The sequence below is a fragment of the Otolemur garnettii genome, unplaced genomic scaffold (assembly GCF_000181295.1).
Source record: "Otolemur garnettii isolate 467f Iridium unplaced genomic scaffold, OtoGar3 scaffold00007, whole genome shotgun sequence".
In the NCBI taxonomy this organism is placed as follows: Eukaryota; Metazoa; Chordata; class Mammalia; order Primates; family Galagidae; genus Otolemur; species Otolemur garnettii.
This window is the reverse complement of record NW_003852402.1, coordinates 11,836,705-11,847,325: the sequence shown is the minus strand read 5'-3', so window position 1 is coordinate 11,847,325 and position 10,621 is coordinate 11,836,705. Positions and strand designations below refer to the sequence as shown.

General features: G+C 45.2%; 2 protein-coding genes across 2 annotated transcripts in view; one reads left to right on the top strand and one right to left on the bottom strand.

Annotated features, from left to right (window-relative positions):
• Positions 1-2,249, bottom strand: part of APOL6 (apolipoprotein L6) — a 9,969-nt gene extending 7,720 nt beyond the window's left edge. The window contains exon 1 of the mRNA XM_012801112.2: positions 2,121-2,249. The gene's annotated coding sequence lies outside the window, so the exon portion shown is untranslated. The remainder of the gene's footprint in view (positions 1-2,120) is intronic.
• The window catches only part of APOL5 (apolipoprotein L5), a 37,914-nt gene continuing 28,618 nt past the window's right edge, over positions 1,326-10,621 (top strand). Inside the window, 1 exon segment of the mRNA XM_012814138.2 lies at positions 1,326-1,338. Coding sequence (XP_012669592.1) covers positions 1,326-1,338 — 13 coding nt within the window.

Below are 10,621 nucleotides of genomic sequence, written 5' to 3'. Positions count from 1 at the left end.
AAGCCACCAGAAGGAGAGAAGGTAAGGACTATCTGCTAGAGCCTGCAGGTGGGGCGTGCCCTGGGGACACCGTGATTGTAGACTTCTCGCCTCCAAAACTGTGAGACAATAAATATCCCTTGTTTTAGGGCACCCAGTTTGTGGAGCTTGGACAGGCAGCCCTGAGTAAGGACGCTAATATGTTCTCTTTCATTCCGTCCCTATATTTGGTTCTTGATCCCTGGGCTAATGGCAAAAACGACATTTCCTCCCTATGCCTTCTCCCCCATGGTCATCTTCCTCGCCCACATCTTCTCCCCTTTCTCCTTCTCAAAAAGATAGGAATAAAAAAAAATCCTCCCATACATATTTTGAAGGGACCCAAGTTCTTATAACCATTAGTTTTCTAATGACTTGAATAAATACAGGTTTGCTATGGAAAATTTGGAAATAGAGAATAAAATTCACCTGTCCTCTCACCACACAGAAATAACCACTACTGACATTATATTTTACAAACAAAACAAACTAAGCTCATGCTACCTTCACTTTCAAATCTAAGCACCTGGCACCAGAAGTGAAGGCACAAAAGAACAAAAGGAATGTAGGCTATACTTCCTTGCACACAAAGAACACAGATGAAGTCAGACAACATATATAATCCCCTTAGCATTTAGCCTCAGTGGGTGTTAACCCATTTGGGTTTTCTTCTCTCTCTCAATAAAGGAATTTTCCCATTTGCCCTTAAACTTGCTTTGTATAAACTTCTGATTCACTTGCCATCTCCCTCCATCTGTGAATTCATTCTTTGGTTTCAGGAGACAAGAAGTTGGTTCAGCAATTGAGGTAACTCTGGCACCCAGTAGGTAGAAGCCAGGGCTGCTACTTGACACCCCAAAATGCACAGGACAGCCTTCCAACAAAGGCTCACCCAGTCCAGCACATCAGGGGTGCGAGGTTGAGAAACCCTGGTCTAGCGTCCCATTCTTCACTAGTGCCTCCAACATGGCTCCTATCCTTTCTTTGTTTTCTTTGCTTTTCAGTCTCACTCTGTCCCCTGGGGTAGAATGCCCTGGCATCATAGCTCACAACACCCTCAAACTCCTGGGCTCAAGCGATCCCCTTACCTCAGCCTCCCCAGGACCTGGGACTACAAGCGCCCACCCAACGCCTGGCTAGTTTTTCTATTTTTAGTAGAGACGGGATCTCATTCTTGCTCAGGCTGGTCTTGAACTCCTGAGCTCAAGCAATCCATGCTCCTCAGCCTCCCAGAGAGCTAGGATTACAGGCATGAGCCACTGCATCCAGCCTCCCCTAAACTTTCATGTTAGAACCATCCGATCACGATGACGGGCAAAGGTGACATCAGGAAACTCTCTAGTTTAAGCGAGTCCCATCTCCTCCCCTCTGACCTCTTGGTGGATGTGAGAGGACCTTTATGTTGGGGAAGGGACAGAATTGATGGGCGAAGATTTGAGACATTGTTTTCCTATGGAAGCTGATGTTTACTGCACTGTCTTTGCTTGACTGGGGAGCCTCTATTCTCTGCCATATTCTCCAATGGCCCCTTCCCCCCTGAAAGCCAACTTCCTGGAACACAGTCTAAGCAGGAAAAGCTCGTTTACTCTGAAAACCTGGCTCTGAGATCAGCGCTCCCGACCCCTCCCCACACTGCTCCACATGAACCTACGGTCTAGAGAACACCGTGGGTTACAGGCTTAGCAGTTTCCAGCAACTCACGCAGCATTTCCTTCTACCAGGATGAGCCCCGAACCCCTCCTGCACAGAACTTGCCAGAAAACCCCCATGGCCAATTTTGTCACCTACTTTCTCAGGGCGAAGCCATCTCTATCTGAGCCCTAAGATCCCCCACGATGGAGGGGAAGACACAATCAGGAGAGTCATATCACATCCTTAACCATGTTATGGGGAGAGATTCCAACCTGCCTTAACACGAAGAAGCTGACCATTAGCCAAGCTCACAAAGTGAGCAGCTAGCTGAGATTTGAATGCTGGCTGTCCCGACATCTGTTTTCCCTGAACCAGGTGCTTAGAGCCGCCCCTTGGGTACCTTGTCTTTAAAGGACAGCCCTCACCCCCACCCCGCCTGTGCCGTGCCACCTTCTCCCCACAGAGCTCACACGAGTTGCCTCAGGTCCTGTGCCTCTGTTCTCTCCTCTCTGAGAACAGGCTTCTGGCAGGCGTCTGCAAGAGTCTGGGCTGCAGAAGGGCAGATGGAAGAGTGGGGAGAGGCCCCAGGCTCTCCTCCGGTGGCTTCTGAGCAGGGATTAGATTGCAAAACTGGGTGGAGAGTTAAATACTGCAGTCACAGAAAAGCAACGCCCACTGCCCATGTTGGCGTAGCCCCTTCTGGGAAACCAGACCCCTTTAGGAAACCAAAACTGAAAGATACTGTAAAAACAGAATGGAGCCGGCCAGCGAGGGCCTATTTCAGCTGGCCGGGTCAGTGTAGGGCCTACGTGACCTTCACCGCATGTCTCCCATTCTTGCTGTTTTATACATTTCAGCTTTAACCTAAAAGTCTATCTCATGAGTAGGTTAGGGCAATTGATGTAGGAGATGAACTTTTGAATGGGAATGTTGTTTTGATTATGCTGATTATTGTTTATTACGTGTCATGAGTTATGCTGATTTTGTTGTTTAAGATCAAACTTAGCATGATTTTTACTTTGAACTTTCATGTATAAAACTGTGGTTTTGGCTCAGTGGTTAGAGTGCCTGCCACATACAGCTCTGTCTCAAAACAAACAAACAAACAAACAAAGAACCCTGTGGGTTTTGTTTTTTTTTTTTTTTTGCAGTTTTTGGTTGGGGCTGGGTTTGAACCCATCACCTCCAGTATATGGGGTTGGCACCCAAACCCTGTGGTTTTGGAAATGGAAGAATAGAACAATCTTGAAGAGGCTACTCTGGCTGTTCTCCAGCAACCAGAGCGTCTTTGATAACAAAACCGTTTGTAGAGCAGCAGTCCTTAACCTTTTTGGCACCAGGGTCTGGTTCCACAAAAGACAACTTTTCCTCCGACGGTGGGGCGGTGAGTGGGGGAATTGTTTCAAGATGATTTCAGGGCATTACATTTTGTTTTCGAAACAGATTCTTACTGTCACCGTGGGTAGCGTGCCTTAGTGTCATAGCTCACAGCAACTTCAAACTCTTGGGCACATTTGATCCTCCTGCCTCAGCCCCCCAAGTAGCTGGGACTATAGGCGGCCACCACAATGCCAGGCTAATTTTTCTGTTTTTAGTAGAGATGGGTCTTGCTCTTGCTCAGGCTGGATGATTACATTAATTGTGCACACTATTATTACACTGTAATACATTGTGCATATAATATAAATATAATTCCATAACTCACTGTAATGCAGAACCAGTGAGACCCCTGAGCTTGTTTTTCTGCAACTAGACAGTTCTCTCAGGGGGTGATGGGAGACAGTGACACCCGAAGTGTGCTGCTTATGTCCTGTCTACTGTGTCATCTCATTTTGGCTGCTGTCACTACAGAAAACCCTCCTTCACAAAGATAGGACGTTGGAAACGGAAGCAGGCTTTTCAGTGCTTTTGTGGCTATTTCAGGATAGTCAGCATTGACTGGTTTAATCCAGAATGTATGGAGATTTGAAGTTGTCCCTGTGAGAAAGGAACCTTGAGGACCCTGATAAAAGTATATGTGGATGGCATTTTTCTCAGTCCGTGACCTGACTTCGACCTCAGAGGACATGAGGGTGTACAGACATTCCTGATGCAAGCACAGGGGCATCTGAAGCTCAGCCACACGACTCTGTGCTCTCATGAGGAAGGTCAGGGAGAGTTCAAGGAAATGTTTATGTACAGATTAGAAACCAACAGGGCATTAAGGAAAGAAACTGCTAGCCATGAGGAAGGTTACTTGTTGACAAAGCATTGTAATACTTTCTAAGAAAAACCCTGCAGGAGCGAGGGGCTGAACTCTCTTTGGAGTGACAGTGAGCCTCTCTCCTGGCAGCTTGTACTCATCACCCACGTCCTGGGGTCCGTTTCCTCAGAGAAACTGCAGTTTCCACGGACAAAACGCAACATTTGGTGCAGGATCTACGGCTAGACCAGACCGAAAGGGGAATTCCGCTAGGGGTAAGGAAACTTTCAGAATGATTCCAGGGGAGATTAAGAAGAACAATAGGGAATTCTCCAACCTTAGAATCTCAAGACGTGAAAGTTCTCAGAACTCTCCTGGAAAATACAGAGGCAAAGGTGAAACAAAAGAAATTTGAGGAATTATTTAAATATGTGCACAAGCACTGTTATTGGTTATTGGTAGAGGGTTTTTTTTTTTTTTTTTTTTTTTTTGCAGTTTTGGTCGGGGCTGGGTTTGAACCCGCCACCTCCGGCATATGGGGCCAGCACCCTACTCCTTTGAGCCACAGGTGCGCCTCCTGGTAGCGCTTTTTTAAATGTAAAAACTTGGAAGCATGTAGTGTGTGCCTTGCATGGCGATCATCAACAAGGTGACAACATCCCTGTGTCTGTGTGGTCTCTTTGTAATCTTAATACTTTGGCTTTGCAGCCCATGCAGTTTGAAACAGAATGAGTCTCCGAAGGGTCAGTTTCTGACCATAAATTAACTTGCCTCCATTGCAAGAAAAAAGAGGCGGCTGAACAAAAGGGAAAGAAGGAAAAGAAAGAACTTTCACAGAATTGTGAGGTACAAGCTAAAATTGAATCCAGTGCAGACTGTGGTAATATTAGTAAAAAGGAATCCAGCTCCGAATCCTTATCCGAAAGTGAATTTGAGGGGGCAGAAGCACCGCCTAATTATAAGGTATGGATAGCACAGTTGCCTGAACTGTCCAACCGCATGGATAACTTTCATTTACTCTAATTAGACTCACACAAGACTTGTGAAAGTACCTCAAAGAGTGTAGGGGCCTCAGGCAATACCCTCCGCCCCTCCCGCTCCGCTCTGACCCGAGCTCCACCCCTGCAGGTCCTCATTTGTTTAGACCATTTTGGAAGGAAGGAAAGCAGGGGATATTGATGCTTTTCATTCTCAAATTTGGGGACTCTATCTGGTTACAGTTACACAGCACGCTGCCAGTGATCAATATCTTCGAGGTGCTGTTCAGGATAATCACAATCCCCCGCCTTTGCAATGGCTTCCCGGAGCTGTGCCAAAAATCCACATACGGCTCCCCATTAGATCGCGATATTTGGGTGAAAGATTCAGTGACCTCACCAGGGGCTTGAACTCTTTCCCAAGCCCTCGTACACACAGACGAGTCTGTACGCTAGCAACATCATCATATTGTAACTGAGCCTCAGTTCCTACCCACTGGCCTCTGCCCAGTAATTGATCCTCCATGATGGGCCTCTAGCCTGATTTTGCTGGGTAACAATGCTGCCTCTTCTTTCTTCAAAATTGCAAGTACTGGTCTGATTCAAGAATGGTATGAGCGACTGCATCCCAATTATAGGGAATGAGTCTCATTTCTGAAGCCAGTCCTAGAATTAAGCCTCCAGGCCCTCCCGCTGCACCATCATCATCCGCCATTTGATGTTTTCATCTGAAAAGAAAGAAGCTGAAATTCTCCTATTTTTATAATAAAAAAGATAGCCGAGCGTTGTGGCAGGTGCTTGTAGTCCCAGCTACTCGGGAAGCTAAGGGAAGAGAATCGCCTAAGCCCAGGAATTGGAGGTTGCTGTGAGCTGTGACGCCCACAGCACTCTACCGAGGGCAGTAAAGTAAGACTCTGTCTCTAAACAACAACAACAATAATAATAAATATAATAAAAAAGATATCAGGAAAATAGAGAATGCTTACAAACTTAAGAAAGGTTAATTCTACCATTCAACCTATGGGTCCATTACAGCCTGGCCTGCCATCTCCTTCTATGATCCTAGAAATTGGCATTTGCGTATTATTGATTTAAAGGACTGCTGTTTACCATTTATTTACACCCTGAAGATCGCCTTCACTTGCTTTTTTGGTACCTTCTCTTCATCAGCATAAGCCTTATAATAGATATCAATGGTGTGTATTATCACAAGGAATGCTTAATAGCCCCACCTTGTGTCAACATTGTGGTAACCAATCTCTGCAGGAAATAAAGCAGTTTCCCTCTGCTCTTATAATTCATTATATGGATGATACTTTGTTTGCTCAGGAGGAGGTCTCCACATTACAAAATATATTAAAATATACTTCTTCCATTTTACATAAATATGGTTTGCAAATAACTTCTGATAAAATTCAGACTCACCCTCCTTTTTGATATTTAGGCTATAGACTTGATTCTCAAAAAATATGGCCTCAAAGAGTTGAATTACACACTGATGAGCTTAAAACACTTAATGACTTTCAGTGACTCTTAGGAGATATTAATTGGCTTAGACGTTCCTTGGGTATTCCTACCTATGCTTTAACTTGTCTATTTTCTACATTAGAGGGGGATCTAGATCTTAACAGTCTTCGCCATTTACCCCTACAGCAAAAGAGGAGCTTTTGGTAATTTCTCAACAATTTGCTACTCACTATCTTCCTCTGAAATCAAATTGTGTTGCCCTCATAAGTTAAAAACTCAAGTAAATCAATATAATTTTAAAGTCCAAAAGAATCAAAGTCCAAAATCAAATTCTCTTACAGAGCCCATTGCAATTTTTAAAGTAAAATAATCCTGGCTCGGCTCCTATAGCTCAGCCAGCTAAGGCGCCAGCCACGTACACCTAAGGTGGCGAGTTCGAATCCCCACTCCGGACCCGCCAAACAACAATGACGGCTGCAACCAAAAAACAGCCGGGCGTTGTGGCGGGCGCCTGTGGTCCCAGCTACTTGGGAGGCGGAGGCAAGAGACTCGCTTGAGCCCAGGAGTTGGAGGTTGCTGTGAGCTGTAATGCCACGGCACTCTACCCAGGGGGACAGCTTGAGGCTCTGTCTCAAAAAAAAAAAAAAAATAAAGTAAAATAATCCTTTCCAATGTCTTATTTTCTCCAGTTTCAGCCAAAGTGGCTGTTTTGTTTAAGTTTTACATTTGGGGAATAATTTCAAACATACAGAAGAGTTCAAGAATAGTACAAAGAGTCCCTGTATGCCTTTTGTCCTTGCTAACCACCAGTCACACTTTGTCTCTGTGCCAGTTACCAATCTACTGCCTCTTAGCTCCAAACCCACTCCGCAGTGCCCTGCTGTGATCCCAGAACTGGACAGTCTCGGTATTTCTTTTTTGTCAGCTGGCTTTATGATTTGTGTGTATGGTAAAATGCACTTAACATAAAATTTACCTTTGAACCATTTTTAATGTACAATTCGGTGGCATTAAGTATATTTGCCTCCGTGTGCAATGGGCCCTGTCAGGAGAGGGCACACTGTAGCATGTGGAAGCTTCTAGTTCTGGTGTGGGTCCCTTTGGTTGTCCTTATGGAGCTCAGCCACGAGGAGGGTCCCTAATGGTGGTCACCACAATGAGTTCAACAGCAGCCCCAGAGCAGCTTCCTGCTGAATCTCAGGGGTGCCCCAGCCAGCTTCCCAGTGGAGGCTTTCCCGGAAAGTGGCTTCTGCCCCACTGGCTTCCCCGTGAGGTCAAGTGCACTACCTCCAAACCCAAGAATTTCATCAGCGTCCCCAGTGGGCAAGTTCCTGCTTTCGGCCTTGGTCTGCAACAGTTCAGCAAATGTCTCTGCCTCCTCCTTGAAAAAAATATTATTAATAAAATCTACCACCCTTCTCTGAGTGAAGCTACTTCTGAATTCTAAAACCATGAGAAGGGCGGCGCCTGTGGCTCAAGGAGTAGGGCGCCGGCCCAATATACCAGAGGTGGCAGGTTCAACCGGGCCCTGGCTTAAAAAAAAAAACACAAGAAAACTTCTGTGCTAACCCCAGTATACACGACAATGCCCATGCCTAGGAACATACAGACAAATCCAAAGAATCCAGGATTAGTCCTTAAATGGTACCCTCTTCAGGTCCTGAAGGTAGATTAAAATAATATGTTTAGGGGTGGGCGCGGGGGTTCATGCCTGTAATCCTAGCAGGGGTGGGAGGCCAAGGTGAGTGGATCGCCTGAGCTCAGGAGTTTGAGACCAACGTGAGACCAGCCTGAGAGCAGCCTGAGCAAGAGCGAGAATCCCTCTGTATGAAATATAGAAAAGCTAGCTGGCATTGTGGCAGATGCCTGTAGTCCCAGCTACTTAGGAGGTGGAGGCAAGAGGATCATAGGAGCTCAAGAGTTTAAGGTTGCTGTGAGCTATGACATCATAGCATTCTACTGGGGATAACAAAGTGAGACTGTCTCAAAAATTAGTAACAATAAATAGATCGATGAATAAATAAAATAAAATAATATATTTAGGAAAGAATAAAATTTGGGCAATTAATGAATACAGTCTACTTGTGCCTGGCACTAACATTTTTTTAAAAGCTGGGTAAATATAATTCATTCATTCTCTCTCTGTCTCTCTCAACTTGTGATAAATTACACAAAATTTACCACGTTAACCATTTCGAAGTGTGTAGTTCAGGGCGTTAAGTACATTCACATTTCTACCATCTATTCCCATAACTTCGTCATCATCGCAAATAGAAACTCTGTGTCCATTCAACAAGGGCTCCTCATTCTTCCCTCCTCCTGGGCCCTGGTAACCACGGGGCTACTTCCTATGAATTTGACTACTCTAAGTCCCTCATCTAAGTGGAATCACAATACAGTATTTGTCCTTTTGTGTCTAGTTTATTTCACCTAGCACAGTAGTTTCAAGGTCCTTCTGTGTTGTAAGCATGTATCAGAATTCTATTCCTTTTTAAGGCTGAATAATGTGAAACCACGTCTTGTTTATCCACTCATCCCTCATGGGACATTTGGGCTGTTTCTACCTTTTGGCTATTATGAATACTGCTGCTGTGAACACTGGTGTACAAATATCTGTTGGAGTCTGCCTGTATTTCTCTCACGCACGTACCCAAACTTGAACGGCTGGATCAAATGGTAATTCTACTTTTACTTTTTTGAGAAGCTGCCATATTGTTTTCCATTGCCATTTTAAACACTTCGACCAATAGCGTACAGGGGCTCTGGTCTCTGCACCCAGGCCAATGCTTGTTTTTTTTGTTTCGTTTTGTTTTTATTGAGACAGAGTGCCGCTTTGTCACCCTTGGTAGAGTGCTGTGGCGTAATAGCTCAACAGCAGCCTCAAACTCTTGGGCTCAAGCGATTCTCTTGCCTCAGCCTCCCAAGTAGCTGGAACTACAGGCGCCCGCCACAACGCCTGGCTATTTTGTTGTTGTTTGTTTTTAGCCAGCCTGGGCCTTGTTTGAACCCACCAGCCCAGGAGCATGTGGCCAGTGCCCTAACCACTGAGCTAGAAGGGGCCAGCCCCATGCTTGTTTTTATTTTAACTTGTTTTCGTTTTTGTAGTAGCCATCCTACTGGTGTCAGATGGTATCCCACTGGGTGTCAGGTGGTATCTCGCTGTGGCTTTTGATTTTCCATACTGAGTAGTGACCTAGGACACCTTTTCATGCGCTACTGGCTATTTCTTTGTCTTTTTTGGAGAAATGTCTGTGTAAGTCCTTTGCTCATTTTTTAATTTGGTTAGGTTTTTTTTTTTTCCATTTTTTGGTGGTAGAGTCTTGCTTATCACCCAGGCTAGAGTGCAGTGGCACAATCATAGCTCACTATAACCTTGAACTCCTGGCCTCCAGTGATCTGCTCACTTTGGCCTCTGAAGAGCCAGGATTACAGGCATGAGTCACTGTGCCTGGTGATTTTTTATTGTTGTTGAGTTTTAGGAGTACTCTATGTATTCTAGATACTAACCTATATCAGATATATGATTTATAAATATTTCCTCTCATTCCATAGCTTGACAGTGTCCTTTGATGCAAAAAGTTTTTATCTATTTTTTCTTTTGCTGTGGGTGCCTTTGGTGTCATATCCATGAAATCACTGCCAAATCCAAGGTCATGAAGCTTTGACTCTACGCTGTATTCTTAAGAGTTTATAATTGTAGCTCTTAAGTTTAGGTCCCTGATACCCCCTGAGTGAATTTTTGTGTGTGCTGTCACGGAAGGCTAACCTTCATTCTTCTGTGCATAGATATCCACTTTCCCCAACACCGTTTGGTGAGAAGACTGTCCTGGCCCCACTGAATGGCTTTGGTCTCTGCTCAGAGACCTGCTCTCAGAGACTCTGCTCAGAGACCACTCTGCTCAGTGGACAGAATCTGTGCACGGACATTCTTCTGTGCATAGATATCCACTTTCCCCAACACCGTTTGGTGAGAAGACTGTCCTGGCCCCACTGAATGGCTTTGGTCTCTGCTCAGAGACCTGCTCTCAGAGACTCTGCTCAGAGACCACTCTGCTCAGTGGACAGAATCTGTGCACGGATACTCCTGAGCTCTCCGGTCTATTCCACTGGTGGCCATGTCTGTCTTTATGCCAGTCCCACGCTATTTTGCTGTAGCTTTGTTGTGAATTTTGAAATCAGGGAGTGCTATGAGTCCTTCAATTTTGTTCTTTTTCAATATGGTTTTGGTTCTTCAGGGTCCCTTAAGAGTCCATGTGAGTGGGCAGCACCTGTGGGTCAAAGGAGTAGGGCGGCACTGGCCCCATATACCAGAGGTAGTGGGTTCAAATCCAGCCCTGGCCAAAAA